Source organism: Orcinus orca, chromosome 17 (genome assembly GCF_937001465.1).
Source record: "Orcinus orca chromosome 17, mOrcOrc1.1, whole genome shotgun sequence".
NCBI lineage: Eukaryota > Metazoa > Chordata > Mammalia > Artiodactyla > Delphinidae > Orcinus > Orcinus orca.
Genome location: NC_064575.1, coordinates 40,940,718 through 40,964,079, shown reverse-complemented (window position 1 = coordinate 40,964,079; position 23,362 = coordinate 40,940,718). Strand labels below are relative to the sequence as shown.

Sequence of the window (23,362 nt, the reverse complement as noted above, 5' to 3'; positions counted from 1 at the left end):
GGAGTATCCAAGGAGCAGAAAGGATGTCAGTATGTGGAAAACAGAGGGAGCAAAGTGGAGAGAAGGAAACAGTCAGACAGGAAAAAGAGGCCCACATTTCTAGGGCTGTGGACGCACTTTGAGAACTTTGCTTTTCCTGTGAAGGAGCCATTGAAGAGACTTAAGTGACATGATCTCACTTATGTTTTAACAAGATTTCTCTGGATGCCATGTTGATTAGAGACTGTAGGAGAGTAAGGACAAGCCCCAGAAGACCAACAGTTGATTCAAAGAAGTGATTACTCAAACATGGTCCCCCTCCTCAGTAAGGACGCAGAGCAGGAATCGGCAAATAATGGCCACAAATCAAATCAGGCTCTCATCCTGGATCTGTGGGACTATGAGCTAATAATGTCTCACGTCTAGAAAGGTTGTTGAAGATAAAAGGGTAGGAGAAGTTACAGAAACTGTATATGTCCCACAAAGCCTAACTGCTTAATTCTTTTTTTTTTTAAGGGCAACTCATTCATTTATTGTTTAAAGATTGCAAGACAACTTCTGAATTTCTGTAGCACAGTTTAAATGTTTTACTTTTTTGATAAATCAGAGTATAATAGAAAAAACAATTAGTTTCCAGTAATATCTATATCTCTATTAGAATTAAGTCTTCCACAGACATGTAACCTGGAAACAAAAGCCTGTTACAATAAGCAAAGCTTCAACAGAGCTGCTACTTTTTGGGCCAGGGAAAGGTTCATCCCTATAGGAGGAGGATGTGCTATGTAAAATGGCTGCAAAGTCACAGCCTTGAGGGCGCTGGAAGTCTATTATCCTATCCCACATTAAATAGTTTGGTGAACTTCAAACGTCCGTTCATCTGCAACAAAGCTGGCAAACTTTAACTGATATCTCAAGCAGGTAAAAAATAAATTAAAAGAAATCCTTACACTGATGTTCCTTGATTCACACTGTTAAATGGTTCATTAACATGTAATTCTGGCTAAGAATTACATTTGAGACTCCTTGCTCAGATTTTGGTTAACAGTACAAATCTTTCAGAAATTCAAGTTCTTATTAATCAATAATTTGTCAGCTAGGCTACATTCAGGCATCAGCTGCAACTACAGAATAGGTGCACTGCCTCAGCGCTTTGGAAAGACATAATCTAGAACACTACTAGCAGACAAAATATCTGTTACTAGACAGCACAGGTGCAGTACAGCAAGACAAAAACATATATTCATGTGTGCCGCGGACCAGCCGGAGAAAGAGGATTTCACCCCCCAGGGTCAGAAGGGAAGGGGTAAGGAACTGAAGTAGCACCGATGGATGGGGTCAGAAGGACCAAGACAACTGATGGTTGCAAGGCAAATTTTATTATGCTACAGTTGCAGATTATCTAGACTAGAAAAAGGAAGGCTGCCAGATGGTGGTTTACATTATCTACAGACTGTCTCGGCTCAAGGTTAACTTCCCTGGGAGAAAACCCATAAACCCAGAATCATCAAAAATAACCTGCATGTGCATGGGGGAGACAGCTTTGCTTGTCTCATTTTACATTCTTTCTGATTTCTGGGCCCTGGTGATTTATCTCCCATGGAAAGGAGAAAGGAGGGGAACAAGTAGGGACAGTCCCTTCGAGCAGCGGCGGCATGCCTGGCATGTCCTTACCTGCTCTCAAGGCTGACTGCTTCCCACAGGTCCCCTTTTTATTTTTTAACTTTTGCTGCAAAATAATTCCATGAAGTTTAGTGCCGAGAGTAGTATACTGTTGCATGAGGATACGAAACAGACATGAGAAGATTAATATCAATAATAGGCAAATTATGGCCAGGGTAATAAATCCTGGCAACCTTCCGGTAATCCAAGACTGAGGGTTTAACCACTTTAAATGATCCAGTAAAGTTTGAATTACATCTTCTGGCGAAATATCATCAATATGTGCATTTTGTATATCCTGAATTTCAGCATTTACTTTCTTAAGATCAAGACTAATATTATTATCTGACCAAACACTCAGCAGATGCATTTTTACTTTTTCCCATTCCCAAATACAGTCATTGTACTTTTAAGGAGTAACACACATCCATGTATACTTTGCATGACAAGCTAGATGCATCCTCAATTTTAATGCTGCCATCTGATCTCCAATCCCCAAAATTGCGTTTTTAAATTTATCTAACTTGTTATTAATCTGTAAATCTACGTGACTTTGTAAAGATAAAGCAAGACTGGTATGTTGAGATAACTGATTAGCAAAGTGAGCATGATTAATACTCTGTGAAAGAGCAAGACCGGCAGTAGCCAGGGTAGCAGACAGAGCAGCCGAGGCAAGTAAACTTACTATTAGCCACCCAAGAAAGCGTCTCCTTCTCTGCAAGGCTTTAGAGAGTTCCACCCATGCCTGTACTCCAGTATCTTCATACCAAGGTTCTCTCAGATGTACAGGCACCATAACATATATGGGTTGCTTTAGTATAAGCACAGATTGCGTTCCTGCAGAAGGGAACATACAACTGCTAAAAATACAATTAACACAGCTAATATTATATTCTCCTTTGGAAGAATTACCAATGTTAATAGAACCAAACAAAAGTGTATATGGAGGAGCAACACAAGTTATAACAGGTGTATTGGAATAAGTTAGAGCTAGTTTCCATATATCCCAGTTCTTTTGAAATGTGATAAACCTATCTATGATGGGAATAGAAGAGATAAGAATTGACACCTTGGTATAATCTATAGTACACCATATTTGGTTATTATTCGAAGATGCACTGCAACGTTCAAAAGTGGATCCAGGAAAGTTAACGGTCATAAAAGGAGGAAATTGATTTTTTGATTTTCTGTTAAGAATAGTAACCTTATGTCCAGCTATAAGTATCCCTTGTCCTCCAAGTAAACACTTCATACAGAAATAATTTCCTGAATCTTCACCTGTAACCTTGGCTATAGTAATAGCGGAATCCCTAAGTGGTGAGGTGTATGAGATTTGAGCTCTAATATTAATAGGTTGCCCATTTTATACCAAATGATGGTATCCTTAAGATACTCTCGTCAGCTGTAGCCGGGCATGTAAGAGTAATGTTGGTTCCTGTAAAACGAAGGATGCCTGGAGAGCCTGATAAACTAATTGATTGATCCGTTCCCTCATAAACATCTGTATGCTCATAACTAATAGCATTTACACATCCAGTTTCCAGATTCAATGGGCTAAGACAGACAGGATGGGTACTAAACCAGTTAGTATAATTTACAGACATATTGATTTGTTTTATATTCCCAATAAGAGGCCCATAAACAGTTATCATTGTAAAATACAGGAAACTCTGCTTCAGACCAAGATATGGGTTGTAATAGTGGAGGATCAGGTACATAGGCCCAGTAAGTTGCTGCATTAACAGAGGGAACACATGAAATAGTTGCCAACATAGCCAAAAATACAGTTACAGGTGTAACAGGATTATTCTGTTGTTTCACTGACTCTTGAGCTCATGAAACCAGTTGTTTAATTTGTCCCCAAGTTGGAACATCACTCCTTTGAGTCGTCCTGGCAAGTGCTCTCCTCTTCTTTTTCTTCTTCTGAATCAACACTGTCAAATTTTCGGGAGAGATGCAGAGTTTCTTCATCTTCTGAACTAGTTGTGAGCTGTGGCGAGCCATCTATTTGCTTGACTAAGCGCTCAGGAAGCCAGCGAGGTCCAGGCGCTGATCTGGGAAAGATACACACGTGACCACGTCCCCAAATCAACACAGGATCAGGACCACGCCAAGTGCTGGTTAACGGATCTTTCCAGAGGACCTCCGGAGATTGAGAGGCCAATCTTGGCTCAGCCACCAACCTTCCCCCTGCAGAGCAGCCAAATTTGTCAACAGTGAGAACATTTAAAATAAACAGAGCATGATTTGTAAGGTTATGTGGCATTGTTCTATACAATTCCCCCCTTTATATTTTTTCAATAGTTAGCTTTAAAGATCTATTTGCACGTTCTATAATACCTTGTCCTTGAGGGTTATATGGAATGCCTGTAATATGGGTAATTTTGTAATGAATTACAAAATGTTGCAAAAGCAGCGGGCCCATTATCTGTTTTAATAATTTTGGGAATGTTCATGGAAGCAAAACAGTGTAATAAATGAGTGATAACATGTTTAGTAGCTTCTCCGGTCTGTGCTGTAGCACAGAGGAAACCAGAATAAGTGTCGATAGTGACATGAACAAACTGTAATTTCCCAAAAGACGGGATATGAGTAACATCCATTTGCCATAAATGTCTAGGTAATAATCCACGAGGATTAACAACATAATGTGGAACAGGAAGGTGAGGTAAGCATTGTGGGCATTGCTTAACAATTTGTCGGGCCGCTTCACGAGTAAGGGAAAATTGTGTGTGTAATGTAGCCGCCGACTGATGGTGTAAAAGCGCAACTGCTGTGCTGCTTGTGAAGCAGTTTGATCATAACTTACCCTATTATGAGGGTGTCCAGGACATGGACCATGAGTATCAAGAGTATGAAGATAATGAATGCAGTATATTAGCCATTCTTGACAGCATGACGAACGGAAAGGAGGAGTACGGTAAATTGGGACATGTCCTGCTTTAGGGAAAAGAGATTGAGGAGGAGGAGTAACTTCAACTCTATTCTTGGGAGGAAAATGTACAGGATAAAGATCACGTTTAGATCGAGTTAAAACATCTGCAGTCACATTAAGTTTAGTCAATGGACCAGGCAAGTTAGAATGAGCACGGATATACAGACCTGCAACAGGACCATCATGGGAACGAATAAGCTGTTGAAGCAAACGAAAAGAGGATGATAATTCAGGGTTATTAGTATGTCCTATGCTCACAGTCTCCAGAAGAAATCATAAGCTAATAAGATATTTACTATCAGAAAACAAATTAAAAGATATAGAAGGCAAATGTTTAAAAGACATAATGACAGCATACAGTTCAACACGTTGAGCTGAAGTCAAGGAAGTTTCTTTAATGAGGTTTGTTCCGTCGTCAATGATTACAGTAGCCACTCCTGAAGAAGAACCGTCCGTAAAAACCAAAGGTACATGAGGAACAGGCTGTTGCCTAATTATAGAAGGAAAGATATGAGTTAAGTTTGCTGAATTGGATCAATTTATCAGCAGGGTAATGGCATTCCAAGGTACCTGAAAATCCTGCAAGAGCAAGACCCCATTCATTACTATGTTGAAAAAGCCAATCTTGTTGACTAACTGAATAAGGGATAATAATTTGAGAAGGTTCTATACTTATAGGTTGTAAGCATCTAGTTCTACCTTGCATTATTAAATTACTAATAAGTTCATAATAAGGGTTAATAACTTTAGAGGGTGTAGTTTTCATATGAATCTATTCAATAATTCCAACAGTTTGCCATAAGATGGCAGTAGGCACATGAGGAGTTGGACAAATTATTAAGAAAATTGGAAGGTGAGTATGAATTCTAGTTAATTGTGTAGAACTGATAGATCTATTGACTATTTGTAAAGCTTGAAATCCTTCTGGAGTCATAGAGCGTGAAGAAGAAGGATCTGAGTCACCTTTAAGAATATCAAACAAAGGCTGTAATTGAGCAGTAGTAAGTTTTAAGGAAGGCCTTAGCCAATTAATATCTCCAAGTAATTTTTGAAAAGCATTTAATGTTTTTAAATTATCAACTCGAATTTGCAGTTTTTGAGGCCTAATAGTAGTGTTATCAATATATTTTCCCAAATATAAAAATGGAGATTGTCTTTGAATTTTTTTTGAGGCAATGACCAAGCCAAATGATTGTAAGGACTGTTGTAAAAATTGAAAAGCAGTCTCTAATAAAGAAATATTATCAGTGGCTAAAAGTATATCACCCATATAATGTATGAGATATAACGATGGAAACCTTTTTCTCACAGGAGTCAAGGCCCGAGCCACATATTTTTGGCATAATGTAGGACTATTTGCCATGCCCTGAGGCAATACTTTCCATTGAAATCTCCTCATGGGTTCCTTAAAATTTAAGGCAGGCAAGCTAAAAGCAAAATGTTTTCTATCTTCAGGAAACAAAGGAATAGTGAAAAAACAATCTTTTAAATCTATAACTTAAAGATGATAGTTGTGTGGTATGGCTGTTGGAGAGGGTAGGCCTGGTTGAAGAGCTCCCATTATTAGCATAGTTTTATTAACAGCTCTTAGATCCTGTAATAAACTATATTTTCCAGATTTTTTCTTGATAATAAAAATAGGAGTATTCCAAGGACTACTGGAAATTTCTAAATGTCCTAATTGCTCCAGTACTAATTGTTCTGCAGCTTCTCATTTCTCCTTTGTGAGGGACCATTGGTCCACCCATACAGGGTCATCAGTCACCCAAGTAATTGGATCAGCAGTGAGTGGAGGAGAATCCAAGGGCCCTAAGAAAAACCTAAACCTTGTCTATCATATTTTATTTTCACATCAATAGGATAGACAGTTCCTTGTTGATTTGTTCCCAGCCCTTTTGTGGGAAGAAATCCTTGATCCAACATCATATTAGAGACTTGAGAGTTTGGACTATAAAGTAATACTCCCATTTCTTTTAATATATCTCGGCCCCAGAGGTTTAAAGGCAGCCCAGGCAAAACATAACGCTGGAAGTATCCTGAATGGCCCTCACTATCTTGCCATAATAAAAACTGACTACTTTGCATAGGAGAAGAACTTTGTCCTATTCCGTGAAGTTCTGTAATAGTAGGACTAATGGGCCAACGTTTAGGCCAGTGTATCTGCGTCATAACAGAGACATCAGCTCCAGTGTCTAAAAAACCTGAAAAAACCTTTCCATTAATGGTTCATTTCATTTCTGGACGTTCTCTCCCTATCTTCTGAATCCAGTAGGCAGCATTAGACGATCCAAAAGCCTTTGTTTCTCTCTTTTGATGTTGTAAAATTTGTCCATGAGGTACAAAGGGCAAAAGTAGCAATTGTGCAATTTTATCACCAGGAGAAATAGTTATTATATTTTTAATAGTTTGTGCCATGACTTTTATTTCTCCTTCGTAGTCAGAATCTGTGACTCCTGGCATAATAGTTAAACCTTTCATGGTGACACTACTTCTTCCCAATAATAGTCCCATCAAACCCTTGGGTAAAGGTCCACAGATGCCCGTAGAGAGGGCCTGAGGACCCATTTCAGGAGTTAATACATATCGGGCGGAGGTACTGAGCTCCAGTCCTGCGCTTCCTGGTGTTGCTCTGGAGAGCGAGCATATTGTATGTTTTTGTTTTTGGTTAATGTCTGATTGATAATTTGAGGAGGATACACAGACATTGCCCTTATTATTTGTTGGGGCCGGGGAAGGCCCCGGGAGGAGTTTCCCGACAGTGGTGGCCCATCCTTGTGGGCCACTGAGCAACAATCTTGTGCCCAATGTTTTCCCCTATTGCATTTAGGGCATAAACCAGGGATTCTCTGACCATCTGGAGGTTTCTGAGTAGGGAAGGAAGGACTAGGGTTAGAATTAAAAGATCTACATTCTCTAGCAAAATGACCTGCCTTTCCGCATTTAAAACAAGTCTTTGTTTTCTTTTGATTGTTTTTAAACCCCACTTTAGTTAATGCTGCAGCCACAGCAGCACCCTGTATATAAGTAGGCCCAATGTCTGCACAAAGGTGAATATAATCCTCCAATGTTCCCCGTTTTCTCCAAGGTCGAATCGCAGCCTGACACTCATTATTAGCATTTTCAAAAGCAAGTTGCTTAACTACAATTGTACCAGTGAGTCCGTCCACAATGAGTCTCCCCACCGCCTGTGACAACCTATCTACAAAATCAGCATATGGTTCATCAGGTCCCTGTCTAAGTTTTGAAAGATCTTCAGTTTTGTGTGTAGAAGGACATTTCCTCCAGGCTTGTAATGCCAAATGATTTATTTGAGGATAAGCAACAAAGGGATAAGTTAATTGATCTTGTAAAGAAAGATACTGTCCTTCCCCAATCAGCATATGATAATCAACTGGAATATTATGGGCAGCATTCTTTTCTGCTTGTTCAGCAGCCCCTTCATAAAAATCAAACTTCCATATTAAATAATCTCCACCATTTAAACAAGCTCGTGCAATAGACTTCCAATCAGCGGGGGGAAGAGCTTCTCCTGTCAACCATAGCAGTAGTAAAAGGAGCAGTGGGCCCATATTGAGCACAGGCAGATTTTCAATCTTTCAAAACTTTCAAAGGGAGAGCCTGATGCTCCCTAGTAGCTTGTTGAGGATTATTAGGATCAGGTCTTTCTATGACGGGACAACAGAAAATAGGATCTTCTCCTCGTTTTATTGCTCCTTGTACAGCGCGCTGCAAGGGACTCAGCATTTTTACAGATGTGGATTTTTGAGGAAGACAGTCCTTATTAACCTGCAGCTTTTTCACTGACTTCTCTATCACAGCCATTAGAAAATCATCCTCAGGATATTTCTCTCTTTTATGTTTACAAGCCTCATCTGTTAAGTCAAAATGTTCCTCTTCATCTAAAATATTTAAATTAATTAGCTCTTTCGGTTTAGGAAGTGGCGACACAGTAGTTGATAATACAGTCTCTCCTTCTGTCAGAGGCTTATGTTTTTCTGACTTTACATTCAAATCAACACTATCATGAGAAGAATCTAAACATATTTTTATCAGATTCCACAAACTATATGTAACAACAGGAGTATGAGTAGGCCCTCGAGACTCATAATAATTTTTTAAATCTTCTCCAACTTTCTGCCAGATTTCTATGTCAACAGAGCCGCCATCAGGAAACCAGGGAGATACACCATGGATATGCTGTAAAAATTCAGTCAACTGTGAGGTAGAAACTTTATTACCCCGAGCTTTAAGCATCGAAAGTAAAACCTGAGCAAATAATTCACACTCTTTGAGCCCGTTTGCCCCATCTTATTTTACTTCTGACTATTGCCTTATGCCTCTATTAGTTCCACTTTTACTGGTGGCCACACATATTTTGCATAAGGGTTCTCTTACCTGCACTTTCTTTTTCTTTTAATTGCCTTCACGCTTCAGGTCCATGTTCCAGTGCCACTTGCCGTGGACCAGGCGGAAAAAGAGGATCTCACCTCCCAGGGTCAGAAGGGAAGGGGTAAGGAACTGAAGTAGCACCGACGGATGGGGTCAGAAGGACCAAGACAACTGATGGTTGCAAGGCAAATTTTATTATGCTACAGTTGCAGATTATCTAGACTAGAAATCGGAAGGTTGCCAGATGGTGGTTTACATTATCTACAGACTGTCTCGGCTCAAGGTTAACTTCCCTGGGAGAAAACCCATAAACCCAGAAGCATCAAAAATAACCTGCATGTGCATGGGGGAGACAGCTTTGCTTGTCTCATTTTACATTCTTTCAGATCTCTGGGCCCTGGTGATTTATCTCCCATGGAATGGAACAAGGAGGGGAACAAGTAGGGACAGTCCCTTCGAGCAGCGGCAGCATGCCTAGCATGTCCTTACCTGCTCTCAAGGCTGACTGCTTCCCACACATATGTTGCCTTGTTTAAGCCTCAAGCCCTCAATCCTTTATTGACATACAATAATTTCATTCCTATGGTATTCAATACCAAAAACTCAACCTCCAGGAGGGCTAAAGTCTAATTTGTACTCCAAACCAAGTAGCAGTGCAGTTCGCTACTACTGAGACTGAATCCATAAAGACTTCAAGACCACGTCCAGAAGACAAGTTATTACATATAATACCCTAGAAGGTCTGAAACATAATTATCATATACATAGCTGGTCCTTCAGAGCTTTTTACCTATAACATGTTTTTTGATGAAAGTTATTTAATGTACTGGAGATAACTGTGACTTACTGATCAAATATTTGAATACTTATACTTACCTGGGATTTCATTTCTGCTGAAAGAAAAAGGAAGAACAGGACTCACTAAAAAAAAAAAACAAACTTTAGAAGTGAATGTAAAAATCTTAACACACACTATCACTTTTGGAAGCAGCATAGAGGGGCAGTCAACGGTAAAACACTGGTGAAATAGGTCAAAACTCTAGGCCAAAAATCCATTATTATTATCATCAGTGACAGTACCACAACTGTGCCCTTCAGAATTAGTAATCACTCCTAAGAATCTTCATTTGGCACCAGATGATGCGGTTAAGAGAAACACTCTGGGAGGTTTTGAATCAGACTTGGTTTTTTGTTAGCCAAGTTACAGGAGAATTTTTAAAGTGGGGGGAAGGGAAGAAGGAAACGGACCAGGAGAAGAATTGAAGCCATCATCTATAAACCAACAAAGCACTGATAGTTCCAAACATTATGTCAGAAACTAAAATGACTGATATAGGCTCAAGTGGTTTATAAAACCTATAAAAAGACTACACCAGCAAAGTCCCCATTTATCTGTAGAGTTCAGAAACTAAAACAAGGAATATTTTAGCTTAAAAGCTTATCTCATGAGAATCATATACACTTCACATGAATAAAAATACCTGAAACCAAACATTTTTAAAAGCTCCAATACCCAAAATATAAAGAAAAATATTAATTCAGAAGACTCGATCAATCCATGATAATCACAAAACGGCTGGGCAATCTCTATCTCCCTTCCACACTAACCATCCATCCCATGGAAGACCAAGGGAGATCAGACCTTCCAGACTTACCTTCCAGACCTTCCAGACACCTGACTGCTGCAAAATTCTATGGAGACTCCTTGTGCAACAGCAGTTTCCCATCTCTTGTGTCTCTCCCTATCGTGATCGTGATCATGCAGGAAGCAAGTCTGGCTGTGCTATTTCTTATCATTGACTGTCACCCATCTGCAGCATGGTATTGTACAGATAAGGAAAAAGTAGTTCCCTTTCCCCCAGAAGGTTGAGGCTCAGGTACAGGGTAATTCTCCTGTGCACACAGTCATTATTTAGGCCGACTCAGTGACTTCAACAGGCTTAATCATGTGATCAGGTTTGTTGCCAGCTGCGTAATGCTCCCACATCTGTAGATAGAGCCGCTCTAGGTCCATTGTGTATTGTTTGGTGTTGAACAGAGGGCTAGATGTTCTCTGCTTCCAGACTTTGCCACGAATTTTCTTCAGGTATTCTAGATCAGTTCCCAGTTTCACAGCTATGTCTTCATATTCTTGTCTATTTTGAGCAATAAGCTCAAGACAGCCTAAATAAGTGAGCTGGGAAGCTGCAACTCGGGAAGCAAGAGTCTCTCCTGGCATAGTCACCACGGGTGTCCCTGACCAAAGGACATCCATCCCTGTGGTGTGTCCATTACAGAGTGGAGTGTCCAAGCAGACATCAGCCAGCTGGCCTCTCCGAACATGTTCCTCTTTAGGAGCAACAGGTGAAAACATGATACGCTTCTGGGGAAGGCCCATATTTTGTGCATACTGTTGAATATTAGGTTCTCCTACTGCTGGAAAACGCAACAGCCACAGTACACTATTGGGAACACGCTTCAGGATATTTGCCCACATCTGCAAAGTAGATGGGTCAATTTTATATAACTGATTGAAGTTACAGTACACAATGGCATCTTCCGGTAACCTGTACTGAGAACGTGTGGTTACAATAATGGTACCGGGAACCTCCTCTCCAGTGGCAGCCTTAATGTTGATCTGGGTAGTTGCCAGTCCATTGCTAAGACTGAATCCATTAATTGTTATCTGAATTTGTCCTCTGTTAATCATTTCAATAACTGCCTCTGCAATAGTATTCATAGGAATGACAGGCATATTAAGAGCCGTATTACTGCTGTCTGCGTTGTCTCCTCCATCAGGACATTTCATCTCGACAATCTGCACATCTGGGAGACTATCAAGAAATGCTTTGAGGTCGATGCCATTCAGCACAATCCGATTGTCATAAATGTGCCCATTGGACTTAAAATCGATGACTGCCTTATTCTTCAGGTGAGGGAACATATTGGCATGATCACCAATAAAGAAAGTATGGGGCATATAAGCCAGTTTCTCAGAATACTGCTCAGCAACTTCAGCAGGTGAAGTTTCCTGATCAGTGATGATATAATCCATGAAAAGCACGCCACTTGTCCCAGGGTAGCCCAGTCACATTGCCTGAATAGGAGCTGGCCTGAGAGCAAAGAGTTCATTTCGAGCACCCCTGGTATAACCATTCATATTTACAAGGATGTGTATACCATCTTGATGGATGCGATCAGCTGCTTTCCCATTGCATGGAATCTGAGAAAGATCAATGAAATGATGGGCTTCTGCCATCACCTTCGCTCGGAAGTTTGTGCCATCATCTGGGCTCAGGGCATAACAGAATACCTCAAATTTATCAGGATTGTGCATGCCTGGAATAGACTACATAAGATGAGAAGTAGGATGATTCCCAAAGTCAGAACTCACGTATCCTACACGCAGTCGACCATCACTGAGTTTCAAGTCTTTTGGATGTTCGTACGGTGGTTTATGAAGGGCACTGATCTCATCCAAGCAGAGGTTCCCATGGCTCTCAGCCATGAGAACCTTCCTGAAGCCATGAGAAAGAGGATAGAGCATACTATGATGAGGCTGCACAGAAGGCAACCTATTCTTCTCCAGCTGGTCAGCCACAATGCTGACCAACTTCTTCATTCGCTCATCATAGTCTGTCCAATCACAGACAATCTGCAGGCAATGAGCCAAATCACAATAAGCGTCAGGAAAATCAGGTTCAAGCTTCAGAGCAGTGCGATAAGAAGCAATTGCTTCTGGAATATTCCCTGAATACTTGTGAATGGAAGCCAGATTGCTGTGGGCATCCGCAAGTGCAGGGTTAATCTGAATGGCACGAGTATAACACTGCAAGCCTCCCTGAACATCCTGCATCTCCTTTAGGGTGTCTCCCATGTTACAGTAGTCATCAGCAAAGGTAGGACTGATTCGAACAGCCTCCTTATAATGCATCAGAGCTTCCTGCAGTTTTCCCTGCTGCTGCAATACACTTGCTAAATTTGAATGGGCAACAGCAAACTCTGGGAAGACTTCTAATGCTTTACAATACAAGCGAACTGCCTCTTCAAAGTTTCCCTGGTCTCCTTTGATATTGGCTAGGTTATTCAGAGAGTCTGCATGGGTGGGACACAGCCGCAGAGCTGTATTATAACACTCTTCTGCTTCGGCAACACTGCCCTTCTCTTCCAGAGCGTTGGCTAGGTTGCAGTAAGCATCAGGGAAATGTGGTTGCAATTCAATAGCTCGCCTGTAGGTGTCTATTGCCAGATCTATCAGGCCTTGCTCATAGTATACACAAGCCAGGTTGGCACGTACCACTGCATGATTTGGGCTCAAGCTTAGGGCACAAAGGTAAGCTGCCACAGCTCTGTCAAAAATCCGTGCCTCTTTCAAGACATTTCCTATATTGATATAAGGATCCAGAAAGTTGGGGTCAAGGGTGACAGCCTTTTCAAAGTGATGAATTGCAAGCCAAATCTTCCCTTGTGCATTGAAAACACAGCCAAGATTACTCCAAGCTACTGCAAAGTTCGGTTGCGTCTCCATTGCTTTCAAATAACATGCCTTGGCTCCTTCCAAGCGACCCAGGGCTTTGAGCAGGTTCCCCAGGTCACTGCGAACACAGTACAAATCAGGATTGCACTGAAGAGCAGAGACGTAAGCTTGTACTGCCCCTTCCATGTCGCCTGCTGCTACCAAAGCGGCTGCCAGGTTAATATAACCATCGATGAAATCTGGTTTGAGATGCAATGCATGCCGGTAATGCTCAATCGCTTCCTGCAACTGCCCTCTTTCCTTGTACACATTCCCCAAATTCGAATAGGCTTCTGCCAGAAGAGGGTTCTGTTTATTTGCCAGAGTACTAAAGTGGGCAGATCTGTCCAGCCTTTGACACTGGAAGTGTAGAGATGAAAGTAATAAAAGTACTCCAGTATTGTCTGGCTCTTGTCTCCACAGCTGCATGCAGTGTCTCTCAGCTGCCTCAAAATCTCCTGCCTGATATTCTCGATGTGCCAACTCAGCTAACCCTTGGAAGGAAAGCATACGTTTCGTTGGTTCTGTGCTGTCGGCCACGTTGCCCACAGAAGACGCCATCTGGAGCTTCTGGAGAGAGTGAGAAAAGGGGGTAATTGAGTACCGCTGCCGCCACTACTGGCAAGAATGTTTCTAGAGGTAGCAAATACGAGGGCAGCAGCCATACCACTGCTTTGGTAGGCTTAAGCGGCGGCAACAGTTACAGGCACCGAACCTTAGGAACTCTGGTTGGCCATCTACCTCTCACGCTCTTGAAATCTTAATTCTTAACCCTGCCCTCTTCCACCATTTTTCTCCTAATCAGGGAATAAAAATTACCTATACACTTGCCTTAGAAGAAATCAAAAGTCAGTAGTCCAAACACTGTTTAAAATTTTGTTTTCTGTCCAGTTGGGAAGGAAATACATGATTGACTTTACTTCATCATTCATGTAGTCAATGTGGAAAACATTAGGGCCGTGAATTTCAATACAGTAAGATCAGAAAATTTTAAATTGGTCTTCCCAAACCACTAAGAAGTAACCATTGTTGCATATAATGCTAAAATCTTAGAGACTGAGTTTGATATTTTAAAAGTTCTGAAAGGATTAGCTAATTTCTCCTCATCATACTTCTCATGCCTCAAACCTGAGTATTACTTTTTTAAAAATAAATTTATTTATCTTTATTTATTTATTTTTATTTTGGCTGCGTTGGGTCTTCAATGCTGCGTGCAGACTTTCTCTAGTTGCGGCGAGCGGGGGCTACTCTTTGTTGGGGTGCCTGGGCTTCCATCACAGCAGCTTCTATTGTTGTTCCACAACTCTATGGGTTCCTTTTTAGGTCCTATGAAGAACCCTAGAAATTAGTTCGTGGAATTATAGGTTTTTGCAAAATTGTCAAAAGTGAGATATTTTAACTTCCATCAGGTAAGACCAGCGTCTCTTTCTTTGCCAATTTTCCTTCTATCATACTCCGCTATGTTGGATCATATTGGAATGGCCACAGGCTTTTTTGAAATCTGGCTAAGGAGATATTCTTTTTTCTGTGGTACGCGGGCCTCTCACTGTTGTGGCCTCTCCCGTTGTGGAGCACAGGCTCTGGACGCACAGGCTCAGCGGCCATGGCTCACGGGCCTAGCCGCTCCACGGCATGTGGGATCTTCCCGGACCGGGACACGAACCCGTGTCCCCTGCGTTGGCAGGTGGACTCTCAACCACTGCGCCACCAGGGAAGCCCTAGGGAGATGTTTTAAGTGAGGCTATTATGTGATTTTCAGACACCGCCATATGTAATTGACTATATACTATCCCATTACAGGAATAACTTCCAGTACTCATACTGACTACTCTACTGACTTAACTAGCACAAGACACAGAAGCATAAGGACAAACACCACCTTACAATATAGCCATGTCTTGCACTTCACAGCTCTCAAAGCATGTGCGTTTGAAGAAGAAAAAAAGAACTGAAAAGTACAAAACCAGAAGCTAATCTGTGGAAAATTATTTCAATCATCAGGCATGTGAAAGATAAGTCAAAGATTCAGTTCTCATTAATGCTTAGTCAAAACGGAAATTTTCTTCTGTCAAGAATATACTCCAGGGGCTTCCCTGATGGCGCAGTGGTTAAGAAGCCACCTGCCAATGCAGGGGACAAGGGTTCGAGTCCTGGTCCGGGAAGATCCCACATGTCACGGAGCAACTAAGCCAGTGTGCCACAACTACGGAACCTGCGCTCTAGAGCCCGTGAGCCACGACTATTGAGCCTGCGAGCCACAACTACTGAAGCCTCCGTGCCTAGCGCCCGTGCTCTGCAACAAGAGAAGCCACCGCAATGAGAAGCCTGTGCACCGCAACAAAGAGTAGCCCCCAGTCCCTGCAAGTAGAGAAAGCCTGCGCACAGCAACGAAGACCCAACACAGCCAAAAATAAATAAATAAATAAATAAATAAATAAATAAATGAATGAATGAATATACTCCGTCAACAATGTGTGTAATGGAATGGTGTGAATGAGTATTTTATCAGAGTCCCCGTAATGCACAAACCTATAGCAGTACTGAAATCAGTAATGCATTTATAATAGTAAATACTTATGAGGAAGTAATCCATAGAGGTTTTCTCAAAGTTAACAATGAAAATTAATGTGACATTATCAATAATAAATTGTGAAGCTGAAATAAACTTTTCTAAACTATTAATAACTAGAAGCAAATTCTAATCAACCATGGTACAAGAAATCTATGTCTAAAAACTACAAAGTTTATTTCTTAAAATTTTATTTCGAAAATACATAAACTGTCGTATGAGGAGGCAGTTAAAGAATATATAGCTAAAAGAGTGGGGGAAAAGTTTTATAGAGACACATCTGGCAGTAGTTAATTTTTAAATGTCATTTTTCTAGATTTTGTGACATCTATAGTATTGATATTTGAAAGCATTTAAAAAATTGTAATTTGAAGATTTGCTACTTCCAGGTAGAATAAAATATTTTGAAGCAAAACAACGTTTCCACTGAGAAAAACAAAAAAAGCCAAATAAAATAGCCAGCATTCAATCAAAAACGGACTTGAGGATATGGGGAGGGGGAAGGGTGATCTGTGACAAAGTGGGAGAGAGGCATAGACATATATACACTAACAAACGTAAGGTAGATAACTATTGGGAAGCAGCCGCGTAGCACAGGGATATCAGCTCGGTGCTTTGTGACCGCCTGGAGGGGTGGGATAGGGAGGGTGGGAGGGAGGGAGATGCAAGCGGGAAGAGATATGGGAACATATGTATGTGTGTGTAACTGATTCACTTTGTTATAAAGCGGAAACTAACACACCTTTGTAAAGCAATTATACCCCAATAAAGATGTTACAAAAAAAAAAAAAACACAAGAAAATATATAGGTGAAGTGTAAAAGGGTTGGAATAGATATACCATAACAGTAAAAACAAAACAAAACAACAACAACAAAACTGGAGTGGCTAAGAAAATATCAGAAAAAAATTACATTTTAAGATGAAAATTTTTACTAGCGACAAAGACATTTTAAAATGATAAAATGATTATTCCATCTAGAATGCATAATAATTATAAACTTATATGCACTTAACAACAGGACTTCAAAATACAATGAAGCAAAATCGGCACAACAGAAAAGAGAAACAGTTCTACAATAATAGTTGGATACTTTAATACCCTTCTTTCAGTAGCAGAACAACAGAAAATCAACAAGAAAATAAAAACCTTGAACAGCATTATCAATCAAGTAGACCTAACAGCCATCTATAAAACATTCCACCCAACAGCATCAGAATATACATTCTTTTCAAATGCACATGGATATACTATATGCTAGGCCATAAAACAAATTTCAGTACATTTTAAAGGACATAAACAATAGAAAGAGTGCTCTCAGATGACAACAGAATGCAATAAGAAATCGTTAACAGAAAGAAATTTGTTGAAAATCACAAATGGAAATTAAAGAATATATTCCTAAATAATTCATGGGTCAAGTAAGAACTCATAAGGGGAATTAGAAATAATTTGAGATGAATTAAAATGAAAGTATAACATATGAATACTTGATTGGTCCCACATACTCTTCTGAAAAGCAGAGGGGTTAGACAAAGAGATCTAAATTAATTAAAAAATCATTTATTATTCTGGGAATAAAAAGAACTGGGCTTAGTCTCAGTTTTGCCTTTATCTTTGTGTCTGTTGATTATCTTGGAATAGTCATTACATAGTCAAAATACAGTTGCCAGCTCAGGAATCAAATACTGTCATCTCTAGGGCTACCATAACAAGATACCACAAACTTGTTAGCTTAAAAGAACAGAAATTTATTTTATCACAGTTCTAGAGGCCAGAAGTTCAAACTCAAAGTGTTGAGAGGGCCATGTTCTTTCTGACGCCTCAAGGGGAGGATCCTTCTTTGTCTTAACCAGATTCTGGTGGTGGCCATCAATCACTGGTGTTGGCAGTTGTTTGATTTGCAGCTGCATCACTCTGGTCTCTTTCACTGTTGTAACATGGAATTGTCTCTGTGTGTTTCTGTCTCTGGAAACAATTTGAATAGAAATTTCTATTTTTAAAAAACAAACTGTTGATTATTATGCTCTATTTAGATACTTCCTATAACCCACACCCACCTCCATTTCCCCATATGTATTTGAGAAGGAAAGAGGAACTCCTCTGAGCTATCATATTGGAAAGAATCAATAATACAATGTTTTACTAGAGATGCCTCTTATCTAAAATATTTGAATTAAATATAAAATCTGGGGAAATTATCACCCAGTTTCCCTCCTCTAGAGGCATGTTCTAAATGATAGGCAGCAGAATATTTTATACCCATGAGGTTTGCTGACATTATTGATTTGGTCCAGGATCTGTATTTTCTCTCTAAAGAAAACAGTATTCTCTCTTTACTTTCTTTAATATATAATGTTGGTGTCTTAAGTTTATTGTCAGAGAGGATGCTTATATTTCAAATGGTTTGGTTGTATTTCACCAGTATTATTACAAGATAGTCAAACAATGGCTGGGCTCCAGGATAGACCTCAGTCCCTTTGTTCCACTGGGATACTGATCTGAAAGCCACTGTTTTCTTATATTCCAAAGACCAAATAAATAAAACAAATAAATAAACAAAAAAAAAACAAGTCAATGAAACTATTTTAAAACCAACTCTCTTTTCTTCCTCATCCATGTTAATTCTCTTCTACCTAAAATTGCTTCCTGGAAGTGATTTTTATGTTTCTTAGAGCTTCTTTATGTATATATCCACACTAATGCATATAAAACTGTGCCTTGTAGATCTTATACTTTTTCCATTTGAATAACTATTTTCTCATGTCATATAGAGTTTATCCATTGTCCTAGATATGCATTTTTCCTGTGTATTTGAGCATCATAGGAAGATAAATTCTACTCTTGAAAATGTTAACTGGTCACTGAGACACAGAAAGCTATTATTCTTACCAGTTTTCAATAGTGAGTAGATTCTGTAGGGGCGGAATTTTAAGATGTAAGTATACTGTTTTTCTACACTCAAATTCCGTTCCCCTTATCATAGAAATTGACCAGTGAAGTGTGCTGCTGACTTTTCAGAATCCATGTACATATAATCCATTAGGGTATTAGATATAACATTGGTCAGAAAAGCATACTGTGAAATGTTGCTTTTATTTAAACTCCCACTATTTTCACTACATGGTTTCAAGATTTTACTTCATTATTGTCCTCTGGTGGTGGGCTCTGTGAACTGCATATTTACGGGTCTGGAGCACATATCTTCCCGGAGGTATACAACTCCTCAGGTACCAGCTAAAGAGTAGATGATAAGAAGCATTCAGATTTATTAAAACTCATTAAGAATATCAGTAGCCTGACTGTTGTTTCTAAAAATATAAAATATTTATCCTTCTGTTGTCAAACAACCGTATTTCATGAAAAGAAGTGTAAATCCTTTTTTGCTTGCAATAGAAGAACAATAATTGAAGATATTCTTCATTTGGACCAAATACCTTCTCTGAAAATATAAGTTAAAATAGGAGTTGAAATTTCCAAAATATTCTTTAGGAAATAAAACTCCATATATAATTTCAAATTATAATTTAATTTTACCTTAAATTTAAATATCTATATTGAATTTAATTTAAGGAAGGAAGAAAGAAAGAAGAAAAGAAGGAAAGAAAGAATGGAGGGAGGGAGGGATGGTGGGAGGAAGGAAGGAAGGAAGGGAGGATGGAAGGAAGAAGGAAAGAAAGAAAGAAGATAAAGTAAAATAAAATAAAGTAAAATATAATAAAGTTATTAAATTAAAAACTACTTATTAAGAAAAAAAACGAACGGATAGAACCTTTGGATAAATGGTGGAAGCAAAGCTATACAGACAAAATCTCATACAGAAGCATACACTTACAAACTCACAAAAAGAGGAAGAGGGGAAAAAATCATAAATCTTGCTCTCAAAGTCCACCTCCTCAATTTGGGATGATTCTTTGTCTAAATGAGGGAAGGAAAGAAGGAAGGAAGGAAGGAAGGAAGGAAGGAAAGAAAGAAAGAAAGAAAAGAAAGAAAGAAAGAAGGAAAGAAAGAAAGAAAAGATAAAGTAATATAAAATAAAGTTATTAAAATAAAAATAATTATTAAGAAAAAAATTTTAAAAAACACAGACAGAACCCTAGGACAAATGGTGGAAGCAAAGCTATACAGGCAAAATCTCACAGAGAAGCATACACATACACACTCAGAAAAAGAGGTAAAGGGGAAAAAATGATAAATCTTGCTCTCAAAGTCCACCTCCTCAATTTGGGATGATTCGTTGTCTATTCATGTATTCCACAGATGCAGGGTACATCAAGTTGATTGTGGAGCTTTAATCCGCTGCTTCTGAGGCTGCTGGGAGAGATATCCCTTTTTCTTCTTTGTTCTCACAGCTCCCAGGGGCTCAGGTTTGGATTTGGCCACGCCTCTGCGTGTAGGTCGCTGGAGGGCGTCTGTTTTTCACTCAGACAAGACGGGGTTAAAGGAGCCGCTGATTCGGGGGCTCTGGCTCACTCAGGCCGGGGGGGAGGGAGGGGCACGGAGTGCGGGGCGAGCCTGCGGCGCCAGAGGCTGGCGTGACTTTGCACCAGCCTGAGGCTCACCGTGCGTTCTCCCGGGGAAGTTGTCCCTGGATCCCGGGAACCTGGCTGTGGCGGGCTGCACAGGCTCCCCGGAAGCAGGGTGTGGATAGTGACCTGTGCTCGCACACAGGCTTCTTGGTGGCGGCAGCAGCAGCCTTAGCGTCTCATGCCCGTCTCTGGGGTCCGCGCTTTTAGCCACGACTCGCGCCCGTCTCTGGAGCTCCTTTAAGCAGCGCTCTCAATCCCCTCTCCTCGCGCAGCAGGAAACAAAGAGGGAAGAAAAAGTCTCTTGCCTCTTCGGCAGCTCCAGATCTTTTCCCGGACTCCCTCCCGGCTAGCCGTGGTGCACTAACCCCTTCAGGCTATGTTCACTCCACCAACCCCAGTCCTCTCCCTGCGCTCTGACTAAAGCCCAATCCTCAGCTTGCAGCCCCGCCCACCCCCGCAGCTGAGCAGACAAACCTCTCGGGCTGGTGAGTGCCAGTTGGCACCTATCCTCTGTGCGGGAATCTCTCCGCTTTGCCCTCCGCACCCCTGTGGCTGTGCTCTCCTCCACGGCTCCAAAGCTTCCCCCCTCCGCCACGCGCACTCTCCTCCCGCGAAGGGGCTTCCTAGTGTGTGGAAACCTCTCCTCCTTCACAGCTCCCTCCCACTGGTGCAGGTCCCGTCCCTATTCTTTTGTCTCTGTTTTTTCTGTTTTTCTTTTGCCCTACCCAGGTATGTGGGGAGTTTCTTGCCTTTTGGGAGGTCTGAGGTCTTCTGCCAGCATTCAGTAGGTGTTCTGTAGGAGTTGTTCCAGGTGTAGATGTATTTCTGGTGTATCTGTGGGGAGGAAGGTGATCTCCGTGTCTTACTCTTCTGCCATCTTCCCCTCCCAGCTATCCGTTTTTTCTAGACTTTTCTTTCTTCAGCTCACAAAGGGGCCCCTGAGGATTAAGCAGAGGAACGTCAGGGTTTCTTCCAGGCCAGCTTCAGCCCTGGGATGTTCAGGGCAGACTCTCATTACAAACCTCAGTTTCTGAGGCTCCTGGCTTATGGCCATTTAGTATAGAAGGAGGCTCCTGGCTGGGGAAGGCTCAGACAAAAAGATGCAGGTTCTAATCTGTGGCAGTGGGCAGTGGGCGGGGGGGGGGTGGTGGTGGTGGTGGTGTCAGTGCAGGAAGAGGCATTCCCTGCCTTAGGCATTTAAACCATTGCCTTCTCTTCAGGATGGCTCACCTGCAAGATTCTGTGGGGTCCGCCTCCTGGCACCATGCTACAATTGCCGGATTTTGGGTCTGGAGCAACCCAGGTCTTCGTCCGGCATTTCCGGAGAGTGCTTTCTCTTCGGAGCACGTCTGGGGACTGGCTTCTCTGCTTCCACCTTGGCTGGCGTGGCCAAAGGAGCATCTTCCAAGGGGAAGAGAGGGAAGACATTCCAGTTTGGAAGAATAAAAGCAAAGACACACTCTTCTCTACCTTGTCCTGCCCCAAATATAAATTCATAGCACCTTCACATTTTTACAACTATGGACTTAAAAAGACCAAGAGGTTAAGGGTGTTACACAGGTAGTGGAGAGGTGTTCTGTTCAATGGTTAGGTTCATGTTGGGGCTCCGGATTTACAGCTGATAGGAATGTGAGGACAAGCTCATGCCATTTCAAACATTTCCAAGTGATACTGAGAGAGATGTTAAAGGTGCAAAACAAGGGTGCTGAATGACCTCACAAAGTGGGAATGGTGGGCCCATTTTAACATGAAATTGAAAAGAAATTCATGACAAAAGGACATCATAGAAAATGACAACATAATCATAACACTCCCCTCTCCCGTGGAAGTAAAATTCATTAGAATCCTCTCTCTCTCTACCATGAAAGGATGAGATAAAGTCTCAGCAGCAGCCCCCGTGAAAAACATGGTCAACAGGGTGAAGAGGTGTTACTAAGACCATATGGTGCGACTCAGAGAAGCAAAGAGACAACTCTGCCCTTAGCCTGATGAGGCCCACAGGAAGGAACATTTGTGGCAACCTTGGATAGTGTGGCAATGAGAGAGAACCTTCTTTAGGAGGGGACTCCCTGCTGCCGACCTTGAAAGAGCAAATATGGGACATTCGTTTACTGTGGCTCTTGCAGAGGCGATGTGCCCAGAGGTTGGGCCACCCTGCTTGACAATCAAAGCACCTTGTATTCCTGTGCTGCTTGAAAGCTCCAATCGCCGGATTTTGGGTCTGGGGCAACCCAGGTCTTCGTCCGACCATTCCAGAGAGTGCTTTCTCTTCGGAGCACGTCTGGGGACTGGCTTCTCTGCTTCTACCTTAGCTGGCGTGGCCAAAGGAACATCCCCGTAGAGCCGGTAGCCACCAACCAGGCAGTATGTCTCCCCGTGCCAGCCCAACTGCGTTTCTCCACACCCGCGGTACAGGACATGGTAGTGACCAGGTGTAGGACGAGAAACGGGAGGCACTGCTGCTGCAAAGAAAATCAGAACTGATCAGTCACTTCTGCTGTGCACAGTCTCCTGCCAGAATTTCCCTCTCTCATGTCTCTCCCAGTTTCTGGCTGAAGACCTTTTAATCTACTTGACGTCCAAAACACAGCCTTAGCCCATCATCTCTATGAGTCCCTAGAGAAGGGACACTGGCTGCAAAAGCAATCCCTAGAGCCTAGGGCTGCAGCAGATGAGGAAGTCTCTTCACCGTTCCCAGGGAAAACAGTAGAACCCGAAAGTAATTGCAATCATGATCCTCTCCATCTCTCCCTTCCGCAACAGAGAAAACATTTCTTGCAGTCTGTCACTTCTGAGGCTTTCATGGA

At 41.3% G+C, this 23,362-nt stretch overlaps 2 protein-coding genes across 10 annotated transcripts in view; both read right to left on the bottom strand.

Moving 5' to 3' along the window:
- Window positions 1–3,511: 3,511 nt before the first annotated feature.
- LOC125961708 (UDP-N-acetylglucosamine--peptide N-acetylglucosaminyltransferase 110 kDa subunit-like) lies at window positions 3,512–14,059 on the bottom strand. The gene is made up of 3 exons (XM_049700503.1): window positions 12,332–14,059; window positions 4,932–5,010; window positions 3,512–3,692 (listed from the first exon to the last, which is right to left on the bottom strand). Exons 1-3 carry the CDS (start codon window positions 14,016–14,018, stop codon window positions 3,512–3,514), a joined length of 1,947 nt encoding a protein of 648 aa, XP_049556460.1. The 5' UTR covers window positions 14,019–14,059.
- Window positions 14,060–17,097: 3,038 nt separating this feature from the next.
- The window catches only part of LOC117199116 (uncharacterized), a 287,008-nt gene continuing 280,743 nt past the window's right edge, over window positions 17,098–23,362 (bottom strand). For 7 of the 9 annotated variants that reach the window (XM_049700268.1, XM_049700279.1, XM_049700278.1 and 4 more), the window contains one exon: window positions 17,098–17,994. The gene's annotated coding sequence lies outside the window, so the exon portion shown is untranslated. Of the gene's footprint in view, window positions 17,995–19,167; window positions 19,264–20,241; window positions 20,439–20,588; window positions 21,494–21,785; window positions 21,957–22,729; window positions 23,018–23,362 lie in introns of all 9 variants that reach the window. The other 2 variants (XR_007472466.1, XR_007472467.1) reach the window with 1 other exon arrangement.